Raw genomic sequence first — 17469 nt, forward strand, 5'->3', positions numbered from 1 at the left:
TTATTCGGTTGCTAGATAATAATAACAATAGTAATAGCAACAACAGCAACAAAACCAACTTCTAAGAATAATATAAATGAAGTATATACCCAAGCTAGGAGAATGACTCCAACTGTAATTATAAGTGTAGGCGCGTAGCTGTAGGCGTTGGGATGGGTTTTGAAGTCGGCGCGCGGTGCGTCAACAAAAAGCACTTCCAAGGGACGAACAGGTCGTCGTTTTCACACCTTCGCAGTGGCCCAAGTCTCTCTCTATCCGCCAGAAAGAACTTCTCGTTGAATTACTCTGGAAGAAAGAGTTCACCTGGGCAGTTCCCGTCATGCACAATATCAATGTATAGCATATTCCTAACGCACTATTCCCTACATTAACTCTGGCCAGACACAGTGTGCTGAGCCGACAAAAAAACACAGGCGAACCAAAATCCATCGCTAGAAGAAAAGCCATAACAGCAAGGAAATCCGAAATGAGTGTATAGGGTTAGAAACAAAAAAAAAAAAAAAAATCATCAAAACAAAACAAGAACCAATGGAAAGAAAAAAAAAGAAAAAGAAAAGAAGACAATTTGAAGTAAAAGCGTAGAAAGGAAAATGTGAAAATGAACGTATCCCATGCCAACACCACCATGCCAAACAATAACCAATCATACATATGTGGAAAAAAAAAATAATAATTCTTTCTCATGCATATAGTATCCCTTCCAGTAACCTTACATCCCAAAGGACGCCCATGGCTATGCACCGCTGTAGCATCAAAACAACAGACTGAAACATTCTTGCATCTTTTAAGTCATTATACCGGCGGTGGAGTTTTAAACCCCTCTATCGATGCCGGCGTTTTCACGCGTCTGCTTTCGCCTCGGCTTCGCCATTGGTTTGGTTCTCAGCACCATTCGTTTCTCCGGCCCCGTCAGCGGGAGCCGATGGGTCTACGGTTTTCCTGGAAATCTCTTCCCTTCTCGCAATGACGGACGGGGAGTCAGTGTAGAGAATCACGCCAGGCAGGTAAACACATGGATTGGCCTTCTCGGCCTCCTCTGGCTGGAGGAAGTCCTCATGTACTGGCTCGCGGTGAATGCGGGGAAGCATTCGAAGGAGTGGGACTTTGGGTCCACCGGATTCCTTAGCCTTCGCTGAAGATTGGTCGTAGATGAATTCTTCCCACAAGTCGTTGGCGGCTTGCTCATCGTCGGCGGACGGCATGGAGGCCACGATCAATTCTCTCTCGACACGAGCAAGGCGCCATGTCTCTGCGGCCAATTTGACAATCTTTCGAACACTGGTGATAAGGGCATCAAGATGTTTAGGATCGGTAAAGTGGCGAATGTGGTCCACGATCTCGTCGACGATGACAGCGGCCACAACGTTAATTGCTTGTTTTGCGTCAGAAGCAGTGTAGGCGGCTCTTAATGTCTGCTGTCTCCAGAACGCTTCACGGCGGACAGACTTGCGACGAATGTCCATCGACAACACTTGGAAGAAGGTATCCGCTTTATCATATCTGCGGCCGAGGGTGAACAAGAATGGCTGGAAGATTCGATACGTCAACGTTTTGGAGATCACATGTTGGACGTAGGCAGACCGGAGTTCGCGTGACGCCGGGGTGTTATCCAGGAAGGGGGGAAGGTCGGAGGGTATCTTCGCCAAAATATCGGCGGGCGGCTCGATGGGGATATATGCGAAAAATTCTTTCGAGAGATCAACGATGAGGCGAGACAGTTCACCGAAGCAGTCAACGCTAAACAAAACGCAATATTAGATATGCGACCTTATCAAGCTGACATTTCACTTTTGTTTTTTTTTTTTTTTTTTTTTTGAAAACGAACGATTTAAGGCTTGAAAAATACTGAAGGAGTCTTCAAATATTATTCGAACCTTGGCGAAAGACTAGGAGCTTTTTTCGAGTACAAATAACCACAGAAACGGAAAATAATATGCCTGTCTAATAAGAGCATAATGCACCAAGAGACTTACAAGAAAGCATCTCCCTTAATCTTCATATCTGTCGCCTCCCCCAAACTATGCAGTGTCTTCTTGAGCCTCTCACGATCCTTATTCAAATTATCATGTGTCTGCCGCATCTCTTCTACGATGCTTTGAAGCCGTTCTTCCCTATTCTTTCCGTCAACCGCGAGCGCCTCCTTCTCCTCAAGAGCCACTTTCAATTCTTCCGTTTTCTCTTGAAGCTGCGCTTCAAAGTCTCCACGGTCCTTCTGCCATTGTTCTTCTTTCTGCTGATGTTCGGTTGTCATAGCTTCGATCTTTTCATCGCGCTCTTTGGTCGCATTTGTCTGCTCTTCTAATTGCGCCCTCAACGCCGCAAGCTCAGCAGCATGCTTCTCTTTCACATCGTCGAGCTCCGCCTGCTTCGCAGTAAGTTCTTCTTGCTTTTTGTCGAGATCAGCTTGCTTGGATTCCAGCTGCGATTTCTTTTCTTCGAGTTCCGCTTTGACTTCCCGGAGTTCGTCCTGAATGGCCTGTAACTCTGTCTGTTTGGACTCGAGCTCGCCCTGTTTCTGCTCGAGTTCGCGACGTTTGTCTTCTAATTCGGCAATCTTCGATTCAAGCTCGGACTTCAAACGGTTGATCTCTTCCTGCTTTGCCTCGACTTCGCTTTGCTTCTCTTCAAGTTCTTTCTGCCTGTCTACTAGCTCAGCCTGTTTCGCTTCCAGGTCGGATTTCGTCGCGTTAAGTTCTTCCTGTCTGGCATCCAGTTCACTTTGTTTGGCCTGGAGTTCGGCTTGCTTCGCGTCCAATTCACCCTGCTTAGTTTCCAGCTCGGTTTTCTTGGTGTCCAACTTGCCTTCATACTCAGCGGCCATGTCATCTTTGGACTTGTTGAGAGCAACCATTTGCTGCTCCCATTCTGCCTTAAGTTGGTCTCGTTCGCCATACAACTCCTCCTCACGAGCGCGTAGCTTTTCGGCTGCGGCTTGGTCGTCTTTCTTCTTCATTTCTTGGAAGTGCCCTTGAAGCTCCTCTTTCTGGGCAGCGAGGGCGTCCGATTTGAGCATCTCTCGACGTTTTAATTCTTGTAGATGGCTAGCCTTCTCATCTTGCATAGTCCGTTGGAGATTAGCGATTTGCTGCTCCAGGCTGGATCGGACTAGAGTGAGTTCATCGTTAGCTTTCTTGAGCTCTTCCAAGCTGTCTGCAACATCACGGTGCTGTTCCTGCAGACCACCAAGCTCCATTCTGAGCTCAGAAATTCTGTTTCTCAACTTCGCAGACTCAGCGGCATTTTCCTTCGCTGTTTTTTGGATCTGCGCTTGCAGAGCATCAATATAGAACTCTTTTTCCATCAACGACCGCTCGTGTTGCTCCTCGATCTGCTTGCTTTGGGCGACATGGGAAGACAGTTGATTTTGTGTATCGCGGTAGCTTGTTACAAGCCTGTTAATATCGGGAATAACGTTTTGAATCCGTTGGAGAAGCTTGATGGTATCACCTTCGATGGGTAGCGATTCGGAGTTGCCGTTCTCAACGGGCTTTTGTTGTGTTGGTGTAGATGGCCGTTGTTTTGGTTGGTGGTATGACAAGTTAAACGGATAATCAGGGTGACCACGGCCGAAGGACCCGCGGCTGGCCATTCTGGAATGATACCCGTCCAGGGCGGACGGGCGCGGTGCGGGAGAACAGTGGGGTGGACCGGATACCGCCATTGGTCCGCTGGAATGAAGATCGTGCAAAGATCCGTTGGCGTATATCGGAGATGGTGCGTAGGGATGAGTATACGGAACACTGTAGGTGTAATGCGGTGAATGAACGGGTGCGGGTGACCGAGACTGTGAGTACCCGTATACAGGTGAAGAAGTTGTTTTCGGCCTCGCTGAAGACAATATAGGCGAAGCGGCTGGAAACTCCGCTACCGGAGGCGGCCTTTGCGTTTTGGGGACTATTTCTGGAGGAGTTGACACTGACTCCGCGGACTTATCAAGGCTATCGGATACATTGACAAGATTTGGCTCGGCTTTTTGAACAGGCGCTGGAGGGGCTTCGCACAATGCCGGACTCAGAACTTTTGGGGAAGGCTGATACTCCAGTTCTTCTTGTGCTTTGTCCTCGGTTTCTTTTCCGTTTTCTTTGTCAAAGTCGTGTTCAAGTTGTCCCTCGAGTGCTTCGGCTAAGTCTGCCTCAGGTTGATGGCCAAAATCCTTCTCAGATTCCTTCTCAGGTTCCTTTTCAGGTTCGTTCTCAGGATCTTTCTCGAGCTCTCTCTCGAGCTCCTTCTCGGGTTCCTTTTCGGGTTCCTTTTCTGGTTCCTTCTCGAGCTCTTTCTCAAGTTCCTCCAAGGTCTTTTCCTCAGGTACTATCTCAATGTCTTTCTCAAGGTCCTTCTCAATTTGCTCCCCAAGGTCCTTCTCAAGCTGTTTCTCTAGTTCCTGTTCAGGAACGGGCTCGGACTCTTCCTGCGGGTTGGTCGTAGGCTCTGCTACGACTTTCTCGCTTTCTTGGTCCACACCAGAGTCTTCGACGTGATCCTGGGTTGGATTTAGAGAATCCTCCTGTAGTGGTACTGGGGAGGTAGGAGAAATGGGCTCCGGTAACGTCTCTACTGTAGGAGAGACTTGAGTATCGGGATTCGGTGATGCGAGAGGAGAGGCTGAAGGGGGGATGTCACTTGGAAGTTCAGCCGCAGGCGAGTCAGATATGTGATCTTGACCCTGTTGCTCTTGTAGTTGTTCTGATGGATCTTGCTGATGGTCGGGCTGTTCAGGTGGTTGCACTTGTTGCTGCTCTTCGGCTTGTCGTTGTTGTTCTTGTTCTTGGGGCTTTTGTTTCTTCGAGTTCTTTTTGCCTTGATTTACTTTCTCTCCCTTATCCTTATCCTTTCCTTTTTTATTTCTTTTGGGAGGCATTGTGACAGAAGATGATGAAGTACTTGAATGCTAAGAGTCGGAGTCAGAGTCTTGAAACGTGTCCCCAGTGAAAGCACGGGGGAAAAGGATGTTTCTTGATTTGAAAATATAGTGTTTGTGGCGATAGGAAGCTGTAATGGAGGCCAAAGCGTTGGCAAAAAAAGAAATCCTTGCGACACTAGGAGCGAGGAGGGGAATGGGCGCACTGACAATTGGGATCCTGGTCTCTCGATGTCCGAGGGGAGACACGCAATAAGGCGGATTGCAAAAGTAGGTGGGAAGAAGTTCAAATTCGGACGGAAGGCTAAGAGGGCGCAAACAACTATTTGACAAACGGGGTTGCGAATGATGGTATGGCGTGGAGCAATCAGGTTTCAGTAAGAGAACTGAGAATAATACAGAGTGTACAGAGTACAGAAAGAAAATTAGGCACTCAAAACCAGGCCAATGCGAGCTGCATCGACGAGAGAAGGAGAGTGTGAGCGGTGTTTCGTTGGGACCAAAAAAAAATGGGCAATGGAGGGCGGGAAACAAGAGCAAGTAATAAGTTGCTCTTTTCTTTTGAGGAACGGAATACTATGGATCGAATAGTATGGCTGAGAAAGAAAAATAAATAGTCCATGCAGAACAGCGAATTCAATGGAGGAAGAATGCACCCGACCAAATCTGGCTTCACGATTGCATTATTTTCCTCGCCTCCTTTTTTCTAATTCGCGGAAACGTAATTTCACACGTCAATAAAGTCGGCTGGGGAGTACTGATACAGTCGGTCTTCCAAGTTCCAAGGGAAAGCGGTTCTGCATGTAAAGCGTTTGGGGGTCAGGCCCAATCGCCTTTGTTCCTGGGCGCAGATTGGGCAGCAATCCCAGGTTATCGAGATCGCTCTATATTCGCTCCCGTCCATTGGTATTGCATTAGTCAGGGAGCAAATTAAAATAGGCAGATGCAATCTGGTCGACACAAAGATCCTGTGGCCAGTTGGCAGCCCTGCCAACAGGCCATATGTGTGGTTGCCAGGGCAGGGAGTATCCGCTTCGAACACATATCCCTTTGTAAATGGATGAGTTGTAAGCCAGACATGGCGTTAGGAGGGGCCGGAGAAACCTCGCACAAGCCGTTTTTCTTTTTCTTTTTTTTTTCCCTTCCCTTCCGAAATCCTGCAAATTGACCTCAGAAGGGCAAGCCAGGGGTCCAATGAAAAGTTCCGTCGTTGGGCGACAGCAATGCAAGACAAATCAGAGAAAAGTGATGCTGCAGCCTGCAGGCCTTGCCCCATAATTCTTCGAGGGACGTTGCCAGAACCCCGTAGCTCTGAGTCAAAGAGAGACAACGGAGACGCAAGGCGTCAATTCTCCCTCCCCAACGGAGATCATCTTGCTCACCGATCCTGTCCCTTACCGCCGCCGTTGCTGCTGCGGTTGATGACGATTCGGCGTTGGCGGGTTGCCGGCGCTGCCTCAAAATCGTCGTTTCGTGCCCAGCCCTAATCCCAATCCGGTGTACGTCATCACGTGCCCAACCGCCGCCAAGCCCCAGCTTCACCCAAAATCACTGACCTCACATCGTGCAGTTGGGCCGGCGCCTGAGGACGACCAGCCATCCATCCCCGACGACGCTTTCCCATCCCAGCCCAATTGAGCGTGGTCGAGAAGAACCAGAGACGATGTTCCTCGCCAGGCGATCAGCTGCCCCGGCGCGGACCTTACTTCGACGTCATCAACCGTTCCGCTCTGCCCATGGCGAGGCCCATCATGCCGAACCAGTGAACGAATATTTCGGCGTGCGTTCTCCCCAAACACACACCCCTTCTCTTGACCTCAGGCTGTCATGTACCCATTTCTATAATCGGCTTAGGCTTTCATAGTTCACCCCCAAGCTGCACACCCAATGCATTGGTTACCCACGCGGCTAACATGTTGTATTCCTTGCTTCCCTGCAGCGCGGCTTCTATCTCGCAATTGCATCCGTGCCCGTCGGCATCGCTATCTACAAATATTCCACGTCAGATTCTAAACACACGCCGTGGATCACCCGCCTCATTGAGGAGTATACCCCCAACGAGAGCCTCTGGGAGAAACGAAATGCTCTCCATACACTGGCCATGGAGAAGGCTGCTGCCGATCGACATCTGTTCCACAGTCAAAACCCTCCGTTGACCCTTGAGCTTCGCTGTCCTGAGTATGATAACCTTGCCGCATCATCTTTCCGCTTTGCTTTCATAATATGTTGCCGTTTTTTCCCCTTTGTCGAGTGTCTTAGGTATCGCCTCGGTTTCTTTGCCTTGCATTGACGCGCTTTGCTTTCAATCTAGGATTTTTAACTCCGGCTCGCCAATCAACATGCCCGCCGGAAACTCTTCCGGAAATCTACAAGCGGTCGTTGCGCATTACCAGCAGAGACAAAGGGCCCAGGAGGAGAGGAGGGTAGCCCGGATGGAAAACGGAAAAGTTCAGTCGATGTATGATGATGGCAGATACTTTTGAATTGAACGGCGAATTAGATGCATATACTGTATATATTGTGCTCTTAACCCTCGGGTTTGGACGAGGGATATTTTATTCTGGTTTCTGAAGCTCATTGGGGAAGTGCTACACCTGCATTGCACAGTCATATCTTTCGTTTTTCTTTTACCGTCTAGTTCGCAGCACCAGGTTTTTGCAGGGGCCAAAGCCAAAACTTGTGACTCAAATTCCTGCACAAAATCCCTGCATGGCGTGCTAGGTGTGGTGGGCATCGCTAGAGATCATGCCACTTGCAGATTCCTTATAGGTTTCCAGCAGCACGAAGACAAGGGGCAGCGGATCATTAAGTTCCGCCCATGTATGTACATACATCCATACATACATGCCTCTCTGCATACAGCTCTGTCCCTGCAGCCCAAAATCCAACATGCCGCATACTGAAAATCTAGAATATCTTGATTTAAACTGTGATCTCCAGCACCACCCTCACCACACCTTGGTCCAGAACCATGGTCACCTCTTGCGTGTGCATGTCCTCGCCACCGATTTCTTTCAGCGTTTCTAGAAATTCATCCACACCTCCTCCAACTCCGAAGTACACCTTCTTCGCAGCAACGAGAGCTCGTGTCCGCGCTTTGTTTTGGGCAGGCCCGGATACGGGTCTGGTTCTTCTGCGCAACAACCCCGTCAGCGTCTCTGCGAATGGCCGGAGGTAGGTGGGAGAATATATCGTTTCACTGGCGAGTATGAATGTTTGGTGTGTGTTATTTAGGCTCTTCGCGTTCGACTCGGGGGCTATGAGATCGACAAAGCGAGGTGACCAGCCTCCTGAAATGAAGGAGAGCGATATTCCGCGGGCTGAGAGGTCATGGCGAAAAGAGTCAAGGAGGGCGGAATCGATCTGAAGTTCAGACTCTGACTCCGCTTCGGGATTCTTGCAGCACGTATACCAGGTGAGAAGGATGTTAGGAAGAGTAACCAGACTCAAGACGGCGGCGTTGTAGTCTGCTAAGATGAAGTTGATTTTCCGTGTCTGTTGGGTAGTCTTGGGCGAGCTTTGCAGGAATAATCGTAATAAAAGAAGAGAAGGTATTGCAGTCCCGGCCCCTAGCTGTTTTACAATGTCAAATCATGCTCCCTCTTTTTGCTGGTTAATGTGGCTTGGCCCTCTATATATACCTCTATCAGGTCCAAATCGTCAACCTCATCTTCAAAAGCGGGACCAAGCCTCTCGGCTGCAGTCCTGGCAAGATCAATCGCACTCTCCCATGTCTTGAATCCGCCTTCATACACCGCCGGAGTAATATCGCCGGCTTCTAAACCCGCTATCAACGTCTCATTTGAGTTTGTTTCCGAGTCGGCCTCAGCCATCAGCTGCGCGCGGATGTCAAACACATCGCGGCGTGGTATGGGAATGGGATATGACCATAAAGTGGGGTCCGAGATTGGGAGTGTATTATAAGAGATCTGAGAAGGCAGTGAAGAAAGCTAAATAGCAATTTTGGTCAGAAGCCGAGCCCTCTCTAAACACCAACTGCATTGAAAACACATAGAGCCTTAAAGCGGCTGAATGTAGGTTGCACACCGCACGCAAGTTTCCTTCAACGTGTACATTTTGTCACAGCGGCCGGCGCAAATAGCCATTTCAAGCACTGTACGTGTAGCAAAATGAACCCAGATTAATTGCCTTGCTCCGGTTCCTTTCATTGAATGATGTGAAAAAACAGGGTATCAGAGATAAGCAAGCCACAAGGATGCACAGATAGCCTCGCGGGATAAACAATAGTCAAAAGCCAAAATAGAAATAAGAAGAGGATATACATACGATATCATCTAGTTCAATCTTCGTGGCCTCTTGAAGTACCGGTGCTGCTTCTTCACTAGAAGCTTGGTGACTAGGCTGGCCTAGATGTTGCCGCTTGTCCTTCACTTCAACATTATTTTCACTTTCGTCAATATCATCGCCGCTGAAACCAAATGAGAATGCTGAGCTCATAGCTACTATTCGTTAATTTTTTCGCCGGGCCCTGTCCGGATGCGATTGTAACCGCAGACTGCAGAGCGAAGAGAGAGAGAGATTTTGATAGATATGCTGATAAGATAACAAACCCAAAGATCGGGAGGCTTAAAAATCTATGCCAAGAAACCCAGACTTGCCGAAATCGTTTGACGGTAATATTTGATCTCGAATGACGGTGGGCTCCGGAGTACACTACGATGGGATGGTCTGCGCCCTGGTCTCGAGCTTATCAAGGTATTTACTTTTAGTCAGTAGCATCGCACGATATTCTAGCATTCGTCGGAGGGTCATTCTCCGGTCTAATTGCTATTTTAAAATTTAAGCCACCCAACATATTGGATCATTGTAGCAGAAAATGTAAGCTCTTGTGCCGCCATGTCTATGTATAAAATCGGGCTCCCTCCCAAAATTTTGTAGAAGCATGGGTATAGAAATACCAAGTTAACCGTTTCCAGTGAAAGTTGGTGTCAAGAGGAAACGAGGAAAAAGCATGAATGCTTGTGTAGGATAGGGGATTATCAACCACAGAGGTACTTTTTTACGGAAGAGCTACTCCGCACCGAAAAGTGAAGAAAGGGTTCAGAAGATCAGGCGTGCCGGGGGAGAGAGGGGGGGGCTGTCATCAAGTCGTCGTAACATTAGGTAACAATATCGTTTCTAGAAGGGAGGAAAGCCAATAAGATTGCAACAGGATTAGGATGCTCGTCCGTTGGCAACGCCGTTAAGTTTATTTAGCTTGGGCGCAACCACGGCTTTCTCGAGCGCCTGGAGTACGTCGGCTTTGAGGTCTTCAGAGTCTTCGACACCGCAGCTAATGCGAACCAGGTCGTCATAAACACCGGCGACTTCACGCTGTTCCTTGGGGATACCGGCATGGGTCATGCTTCCGGGCACTTCCACCAAACTCTCCACGCCACCCAGACTTTCTGCAAGGACAAAGATTTGAGTGGCCTGGCAGAATCTCTCGGCGGCTTCCTGTCCACCTTTGACGCGGAAACTGAGCATGCCACCGCCCATGCCGTCGCGGTGCTGCTTCAAAGCGATGGCGTGGTGAGGATGGGATTTGAGACCGGGATAGTTGACGGAGATCACATGTGGAGATGCCTCGAGGGTTTGAGCAACGGCAGTTGCGTTCTTAGTTGCCTCTCGTGCTCGCAAGTGAAGGGTCTTCAAACCACGGTGGGCAAGCCAGCAGTCGAATGGAGAAGGAACAGCACCGATGGCGTTTTGCAAGAAGGTCAGTCTATTTTTCAGATCTTCCGAGTTGAATGCTGCCACTCCCATCAAGACGTCCTGATTGCATGAGGTTAGCGGCCATCATTATAAATTGACTCCTTCGAAAATCTGGGAACTTACGGAGTGCCCGTTAATGTACTTGGTAACGGAGTGCATGACGATGTCGGCGCCATGATCTAGAGGATTCTGAATATACGGGCTCAAGAAGGTGTTGTCTACGACAACCAGGATTCCATGCTGGTGAGCAATGGTTGCGACCTTGCGGATGTCCACCAAACCCAGCGTTGGATTGGAAGGGGTCTCGATCCAAATTAACCGGGTCTCATCAGGTCGGATCAGGGTCTCGATATGAGTCTCAATGCAGGGAGAAAATGTGACCTCAACTCCATGTGCTGCGGCAACCTTGGTAAAATAGCGATGGGTACCACCATAGACATCGGACACTGAAACAACGTGTGATCCAGAGGCAAGCGATTGAAGGATGTTGGCGGTGGCAGCGGATCCGGAGGAGAACGCTAATGCATACCGAGCATGTTCCAATGCAGCGACGGCTTTTTCAAACTGGTCACTGCGAATACGCAACAATAACTTATTAGCAAATGAGAACAACGGGTTTGTTTTTGATCGTGTTGTGCCGGTCCGGGGGAAACGGGCATGAGGCGGTTCCAGGCGATGATTGGCTTCACGTACCGGTTCGGGTTTGCACTTCTGGTGTATTCGTATTCTCCGATCGGCCTTCCAACACCAGTCTGGGCGAAAGTGGTGGACAGGGATATCTGCGGGGGAGGGGGAAAGTTAGGTTTGGAGCTTCAAGAATTCCCACACAAAAACTACGCGCAAAAAAGAATTCCGTGCAAAGAACAGAACTGGAGATAAATCCATACCGGTGCGATGACGGCTCCGGTTGTAGGTTCAATGGGGGCACCGGCATGAACTGCGAGTGTGCCGAAACGATGAACTGGAGATGGCGCTCGTGGAGGGGTCTCGACCGGTTCGTGGTGCGCTGGGCCGCGAACAGGCAGGACAGAGGGGCTGATCGTACCGTCCATGGTAAATTTTTGCAGGCAGAACGAACGGATTTTCTAATGCAGAGTAGAATGAAGGGAAAAACGAGATGTGAGACGGAACCACGAAAAGATGATCCCACCTTGGAGAGGAAAGTCGTCGAGTTAAATATGATTTTTATATACTTTCCAGACTCGTTCCCCTCGAACCGGCCGTCCTGGCGACGGGGTCTCGCTCCGTAATCCGTATTTCTGAGACGACACAAAAACCGGTCGATCTTTCGATCGAGGCACGTGAGCAGAGGCCCGCCAATGGGAGCTGCGGAAGGCTCTTCTGATCGGTCCACTTGACCACTCAGCGCGCGAGGCCATTATTAATCGCTCCCGAAATGGCGGAAGTTTTGTCCAAAATGATGTCATCTGCTCTGTAATTTATCCGACTACTTTACGTAATTTTACTCCAGTGCCTTCTACAGCCGGCCTTTTCGGGGAGGCCGCAGTACGAGCAGGTATCACGAAGACGCCATGGACGGCCTTCATGCTGGAAAAGCAATCTGTTAAATTTTGCACCAAGGAGGAGAAGCAACATGGTTTGTAGAACTTTTCTTGCATTATGTTTCATCACCTTCATATGACCTTGTAAGTGGTATGTATCATGCGCATGCGCATGCACAGACCGGGATATCAACCGCCTAGAGGCAGGGAGCTCTCCAAGTTCTCCCCCCGCCGGCCCATTGCACGCACACCGTCATTTGGATTCGTCTCCATTGACCAGACGGCTTCATTGGCCGATCAGTTCCATTTCACGTATTTGGTTGCCCATGAACGGCGGCGTTCGAGGGAAAGGCTTGACAATTGTTCTCTCAGGGGGGGGGTCGAAGAAGAGAAGACGACTGACCGCTTGCTATTCGTCAAGCCTTCAATTTTGATATTCTCCCCGAGTGGTCTGGGCCACTCGATCTCGTTATCTGGAGCCACGAGCGTTGTTGGGTAGAGTGCATTGCTGGTAGCAAGCCACCACGCTAAGAGCTGAGAGCAAAGAAGTTGGGGTTGTGCGTATCCTGCTAGAATAGTTTTCGTTGTTGTTGTCGTTTGGGGGGGAGGGGGAGATTCGAGCAACACTCGTGCTTTTTTAAACTGAAGATATCGTTTGGCCTTGAGCCGTGAAGAATCCCGATTACTTGGCTCTCGTTTCACGACCACCAAGCAACAAGTCCAAGACCCGCAATTTGCATGGAGCCCTATGATGACAATTAGTCTCAGAGGAATAGAACGGCGGTAGAGAGGAGATCTAGAAATATACAATGATCGAATAAGCCGGTTTTCGCTCTACTGCGGATGAGCCATCTGGCATATCTGGAGCGTTGGGAATCTGGTCATGCCACTCTTCCGCTTCCACTCGAAATCGAACCGTTTCACCTATATCAAAATAAAAGGTGGCACCTTCACCGTTGTCCCAAACCCAGACCTGATCGGTATAATCGCTGTACCGAATCGTTAGTGGCTAGTAATCGGTGTCTCTGGAAGCTGCTCACAATTTGGCTCCATCAAGCAGGAGACTAGGGGGGATCAGAATATCATTGAAGAACTCGAGGCCGACTTGAGAGCAAAATGTTAGAGGACTTTTTTCTTTCCCCTTTTTCTTTTCCCTTTAGGAAGCGGAACGATCAGGGAGGGCATACTTTTAATTCCTTGCTCCGTGCCACTTGTGATCTTTCCAAGGATGACTTCACCTTTGAAGGGCCTGAAGACTATTAATCGAAATTTAACTGCACATTGTTAGCGATGCCTACCCAGAGCCCATTCTAATGTATCAAAGCAAAAAAATGAAAAAAAAAAATAAAATAAAATAAAATAAAATAAAATAATTTCTGTGAGTACCATTGACATTAACAAGCCCTGTGCCGTGTCCGATCAGACCGTCAGAGGATTCTAGGAGGTCATAGAATCCCATACACAGCCCAACATTTTGAATCACCTAAAGCCCATTCGGTACATTTTCAGCCTCTTCCTCGGGACGAGTCATCCGCGTGTATTGATATCATACCTTGTTGGCATATTTCTCGTTTATGTTATCCTCAATGGCGACGGCACTGAGCTTTGAAAAATCTTCAGGAGATATTTGGACAAGATCGGATATAGTCGTCTAGAAGGCCAAGATTAACCAACCGCCTGCACAAAGCTCCGTGGCGATTCCAGGTGCAACATACGAGAATGAACATGGTATATTCCAGTAAAAAAGACGGCAAGGAAAGTAAAATATGAAATCGCTGATAGTGTATCTAGATATACTATGCAGCTCCCACAGTTTTCTTTTTCTTTTTTCTTTTTTTTTTTTATGATTTTTGAATGAGGAAGGTTTTCCAGCTGTTAGAAATAGAATATGAACAAAACCTCTGCCTTGGAGAGAGTCTGCAAAATATCAAACAGCGGTATATGACCAAAGCCGCATGAGAAACCAAACCAATTGGGCAAATATCCCTCCGCTTGGAAATCATGAGCAAACCCGCGCAGGCCACTTTTTAGCTGCGAACTTCTTCACCCAGCCTTGTGATTTCAGCGCTAAGCCATTTTAGGCTAGTTATTTGGATCGACCGCGCCAAGTTTCAAGCTTATCTCATGGAATAACAATTATCCACCTTGAAACAAATAATTTAAAGCAAACACGAGCTTCGAGACAAGAGAAGAGGGGGAGAGAGAGCGAAAAAAAGAAAGAGAGAGAGAGAGAGAGAAAGAGAAAGAGAAGAAAGAAAGAGGATAAAGCTGATGTCTTGGTGAGCTGAACTAATAATAATAATCCTCCTCCAAGTCTGGAAAAAGAACAGATCGAGTTTTGGAACAACAGCTCCCCATGGCCATTTGTGCAAGGCAGTATCTCAACACACCCTATTGATATGGCTCCCGGTGGCTTTTCGTTTCCACCTCCTCCTCCTCCACCACCGTCGCCGGCGGCACCGGCCACCAATAGCTTCCAGGGTGCACAACCGCAGAGTTCTCGCGGTCGCGGGGGTCGTGGTGCAGGTTCTCATCACCGAGGCCGGGGGCGAGGCACTGGACACGTCGGTGGTCGAGGGGGCTATATAGCCGGGCCTCCAGCAGCAAATTACGGTCCCCCCCAAAGCTATCCCTATCATGCATCGAATAATCCTCCCTCCCAGTATAATATGCCTGGGGCCCAGCGCCCAGCGACATATCCCGTTCGGGCCTATGGTCAACCGCACGCTACGGCACAATTCCCACCTCCGCAGTCACCTTACGGCTCACCTGTTTCTCCGCAGTTCCCAACACACCATCAGCCTCGCCACCCTCCTCCTCCATCGAGTGGGTATCCGCCTCAGATGCATTCTCCTCTTATCCAGCCGCCACATCATGCTCCTGGCCCCGGCCCGCCAGCGGTTATGAGTCCGCCGATGCGCTGGGGCTTCGATCACGCTGGTACCCCGGGAGCATACCCTCCACAGCAGAACTACACACCCGCGCCGCCTCATGCGCAACCGCGACAACCCCATGAACGACAGGGAGGATACAGACAGCAACGCGGATTTAATGCGTCACATGCGTCTGGCCCTTACCCATCTAATGATAAGTCACAGAGTCGAATGAACAAGCGTCCACACTCGGCGGCTTTTACCAGCAAACAAGACGACACCCGACCTACTGCTCCCCTCCCCGTTCCCAGTTTCGGAAATCCATTGCCCTCCAAACCACCAGCAGCAGTTGATGCTACACGCAAGCCAAAAAAGAAGCGAAGGAAATACAATCAGCTGGGCTTAACACCCAAGGCTGAAGAACATGAATCGAGCGAGGACGAGGATGACGTGGATGAGGAGACGAAGCTCGCAACACAGATTACGGAGAATGAATTGAAAATTACCTATAGAGGGCGGACCGCGACGCTGCAATCTGCTGCTGAGATTACAGCCTGGATCGAAGAACGTAAGCAGCGGTACCCCACGATAGCAAGGGTAGAAGAGCGGAAGAAGGAGCTACAGGAGAGAAAGCTAGCCAGGGAGGCCAAGAAGGCGGAGCAAGAGGAGCAGAGAAGGCAGCGGGAGGCAGACGCTAGAAAGAGGGGAGAGAGGCGCAAAGCAAAGACCGAAGAACAAAAGCTGGATCCTGCGGATGCTGCGGAGAAAGCGAAGCTGAAAGCAGAGAAGCTCCGGAGGAAACTCATCAAAGAGGAGAAGAGAGTAGCCAAGGCGGAGGCCGCAGCTGCGAAAGCAAGACGAGCTGCCGAAGCTCTTGCATCTGAAGCTGATGGCGGCACGGCCGAGATGGTCGATCCAAGCCCTGGGGCAGTTGTTGCTCACCGGGGTGATAGCCAGGGGCGTGACTCGATGGACCCTGAAGGCGTTCCGCTCACATACGGCCCAGCATCCCCTTCAAGGGAAACTAAGGATGATATCATTGAAGATCAGTCCGGACAGGCATTTGAAACAGAGCTATCACAACAGCACCGAGATGAAGTGGGCTCTTCTGAAATCACTGCAGAGACCCCTGGTGTAAATGGCGATCGGCACGCTAACCTGACTGAACGGCAAGCCAAGGCAGATGAATGCGCGGAAGATCTGTCATCAGATATATCATCAGAAACATCAGACACTAGCGACGAGACCACGTCCAGTGGCTCCGATAGTTCGTCGGACGAAGGTGACGATGGCTCCGCCCCTGAAGAGATGACGACGAAGCGAGAGCGACCGGAACGCGTGCCACCACCGCCACGTAAAAGCAGAAACCTGTGCCACCAGTTTGTCAAGACGGGAAAGTGTCGTCGCGGGGAGAATTGCAGATATGTGCATGAGGTTTCTGATAAGCACCGCCTCTTGGGCAAGGAGTCAGGAAGTCAAAGGCCCGGTCTGTTCCAGGCGGTGAGTTCGGTCCTTTTTTTAACTTTTTTTTTTTTATTTTTTTTATTTAATTTTTATTTTTATTTTTATTTTTATTTATTTATTTATTTTTTTTTTCTTCTCTATGTATATTTTATTTTATTTTTATTTTTATTTTTTCATCGTCTTTTCATATTCTTTAGTTATTTATCTACAATAGCGTCATTGGGGTACGGTTACTGACACATCGCATACGTACAGCTGTTGGGACGACAGCGGGAAGAGGAAGATCAGCGGGTGATGCAAGCCATCTCGTGGCTTGGAGGGGCAGGGGTTCTGGATGAGCCAGAGACGGGTGAGGCAATGCGGGATGGAGGTGATGCGGCCAAAGCAGGAACCGCGGGAGATTGTTAAAGGGTGATCCATGGATCGGAGGGCCGATTCATACATGTAGTACGGACCGTAATCGGAGGGAAGATTCGAGAGCCTGCAAAACCTTCCCCCACGTACAAGTAACAGGCTGGTATCTAGGATATGAGACCGAGACACGCAAGTTTTCGAGTCGAACATCACCCCGGGGGGCAAGGAAACCGGCATCTGGAGTGCGGAGTAAAACTGGGTGGGCGGGCATGGAAAAAGCCTGCAACTTTATTATGTAGCACATAGGCGGACCCAACTATTAGTTATTTGACTTGTGGCAGTCACAAGGTACCTAGGTAAACACAACACACACAGAGCAGGCAGGCACACAACCCCAGGAGAGGGGGGGAAAGGGGGAAGGGGGGAAGTTTTCTCGCTAGGAAAGGGAAGAATAAAATAAAATAAAATAAAATCAAATCAAATCAAAAGAAATAAAATGCAATAAAATAAAATCAAATCAAAATCAAAAAAAAATAAAATGCAATAGTCATTTATGCATGATAAGGCCTTCTGGATCGGGCAGGGGCACGGTTTAACGTTGGGGTTCTGGGCTGGTTCGGCCAATCAGCGCATGCATCCTATGTTTGCAAGTCCACAGCGCTATTAAAACAATTGACCAATTAATCTCCGGCACTAGCCCCAC

The 17469-nt window shown here is 49.1% G+C and overlaps 7 protein-coding genes across 7 annotated transcripts; 2 read left to right on the plus strand and 5 right to left on the minus strand.

The window, feature by feature from the left end:
* Positions 1 to 322: 322 nt before the first annotated feature.
* Positions 323 to 4858, minus strand: CIMG_02217 (RNA polymerase Rpb1 C-terminal repeat domain-containing protein; the record flags this gene model as incomplete). The annotated part of the gene is made up of 2 exons (XM_001248445.2): positions 323 to 1737; positions 1974 to 4858. The coding sequence occupies 2 exons, from the start codon at positions 4856 to 4858 to the stop codon at positions 840 to 842; spliced, it is 3783 nt and encodes a 1260-aa protein (XP_001248446.1). The 3' UTR covers positions 323 to 839.
* A 50-nt stretch (positions 4859 to 4908) lies between these two features.
* On the minus strand, positions 4909 to 6256 carry CIMG_10891 (uncharacterized protein). The gene is made up of 2 exons (XM_012358939.1): positions 5970 to 6256; positions 4909 to 5906 (listed from the first exon to the last, which is right to left on the minus strand). The coding sequence occupies exons 1-2, from the start codon at positions 6132 to 6134 to the stop codon at positions 5586 to 5588; spliced, it is 486 nt and encodes a 161-aa protein (XP_012214362.1). The 5' UTR covers positions 6135 to 6256; the 3' UTR covers positions 4909 to 5585.
* Positions 6257 to 6435: 179 nt separating this feature from the next.
* CIMG_02216 (NADH-ubiquinone oxidoreductase 178 kDa subunit) lies at positions 6436 to 8424 on the plus strand. The gene is made up of 3 exons (XM_001248444.2): positions 6436 to 6638; positions 6798 to 7036; positions 7170 to 8424. Exons 1-3 carry the CDS (start codon positions 6522 to 6524, stop codon positions 7339 to 7341), a joined length of 528 nt encoding a protein of 175 aa, XP_001248445.1. The 5' UTR covers positions 6436 to 6521; the 3' UTR covers positions 7342 to 8424.
* On the minus strand, positions 7355 to 9339 carry CIMG_02215 (protein-histidine N-methyltransferase). Its single transcript, XM_001248443.2, has 3 exons — positions 9146 to 9339; positions 8500 to 8808; positions 7355 to 8431 (listed from the first exon to the last, which is right to left on the minus strand). The coding sequence occupies exons 1-3, from the start codon at positions 9314 to 9316 to the stop codon at positions 7781 to 7783; spliced, it is 1131 nt and encodes a 376-aa protein (XP_001248444.2). The 5' UTR covers positions 9317 to 9339; the 3' UTR covers positions 7355 to 7780.
* Positions 9340 to 9588: 249 nt separating this feature from the next.
* On the minus strand, positions 9589 to 11736 carry CIMG_02214 (cystathionine gamma-lyase). Its single transcript, XM_001248442.2, has 4 exons — positions 11461 to 11736; positions 11267 to 11352; positions 10697 to 11144; positions 9589 to 10633 (listed from the first exon to the last, which is right to left on the minus strand). The coding sequence occupies exons 1-4, from the start codon at positions 11623 to 11625 to the stop codon at positions 10034 to 10036; spliced, it is 1299 nt and encodes a 432-aa protein (XP_001248443.1). The 5' UTR covers positions 11626 to 11736; the 3' UTR covers positions 9589 to 10033.
* A 768-nt stretch (positions 11737 to 12504) lies between these two features.
* Positions 12505 to 13804, minus strand: CIMG_02213 (DNA-directed RNA polymerase; the record flags this gene model as incomplete). Its single annotated transcript, XM_001248441.2, has 7 exons — positions 12505 to 12821; positions 12884 to 13064; positions 13116 to 13179; positions 13263 to 13349; positions 13462 to 13558; positions 13628 to 13726; positions 13791 to 13804. Coding segments are annotated over 7 exons (590 nt in total), but the record flags the coding sequence as incomplete, so codon positions are not given.
* Positions 13805 to 14301: 497 nt separating this feature from the next.
* CIMG_02212 (uncharacterized protein) lies at positions 14302 to 16820 on the plus strand (the record flags this gene model as incomplete). Its single annotated transcript, XM_001248440.2, has 2 exons — positions 14302 to 16448; positions 16668 to 16820. Exons 1-2 carry the CDS (start codon positions 14475 to 14477, stop codon positions 16818 to 16820), a joined length of 2127 nt encoding a protein of 708 aa, XP_001248441.1. The 5' UTR covers positions 14302 to 14474.
* Positions 16821 to 17469: the final 649 nt, after the last annotated feature.

The sequence above is a fragment of the Coccidioides immitis genome (assembly GCF_000149335.2).
Source record: "Coccidioides immitis RS genomic scaffold supercont3.1, whole genome shotgun sequence".
Classification (NCBI taxonomy): domain Eukaryota; kingdom Fungi; phylum Ascomycota; class Eurotiomycetes; order Onygenales; family Onygenaceae; genus Coccidioides; species Coccidioides immitis.

Coding starts and splice junctions, on each gene's coding strand:
- CIMG_10891 (XM_012358939.1), bottom strand. CDS start 6,134: ATGGGGCAAGGCCTGCAGGCTGCAGCATCACTTTTCTCTGATTTGTCT. Junction 5,907..5,969: donor AAGAAAAAGAAAAACGGCTT/GTGCGAGGTTTC, acceptor CCATTTACAAAG/GGATATGTGTTCGAAGCGGA.
- CIMG_02216 (XM_001248444.2), top strand. CDS start 6,522: ATGTTCCTCGCCAGGCGATCAGCTGCCCCGGCGCGGACCTTACTTCGA. Junction 6,639..6,797: donor CAGTGAACGAATATTTCGGC/GTGCGTTCTCCC, acceptor GCTTCCCTGCAG/CGCGGCTTCTATCTCGCAAT. Junction 7,037..7,169: donor CTTGAGCTTCGCTGTCCTGA/GTATGATAACCT, acceptor CTTTCAATCTAG/GATTTTTAACTCCGGCTCGC.
- CIMG_02215 (XM_001248443.2), bottom strand. CDS start 9,316: ATGAGCTCAGCATTCTCATTTGGTTTCAGCGGCGATGATATTGACGAA. Junction 8,809..9,145: donor AGATTGAACTAGATGATATC/GTATGTATATCC, acceptor ATTGCTATTTAG/CTTTCTTCACTGCCTTCTCA. Junction 8,432..8,499: donor ACGATTTGGACCTGATAGAG/GTATATATAGAG, acceptor ATTGTAAAACAG/CTAGGGGCCGGGACTGCAAT.
- CIMG_02214 (XM_001248442.2), bottom strand. CDS start 11,625: ATGGACGGTACGATCAGCCCCTCTGTCCTGCCTGTTCGCGGCCCAGCG. Junction 11,145..11,266: donor AGAAGTGCAAACCCGAACCG/GTACGTGAAGCC, acceptor GCGTATTCGCAG/TGACCAGTTTGAAAAAGCCG. Junction 10,634..10,696: donor AGTACATTAACGGGCACTCC/GTAAGTTCCCAG, acceptor TCATGCAATCAG/GACGTCTTGATGGGAGTGGC.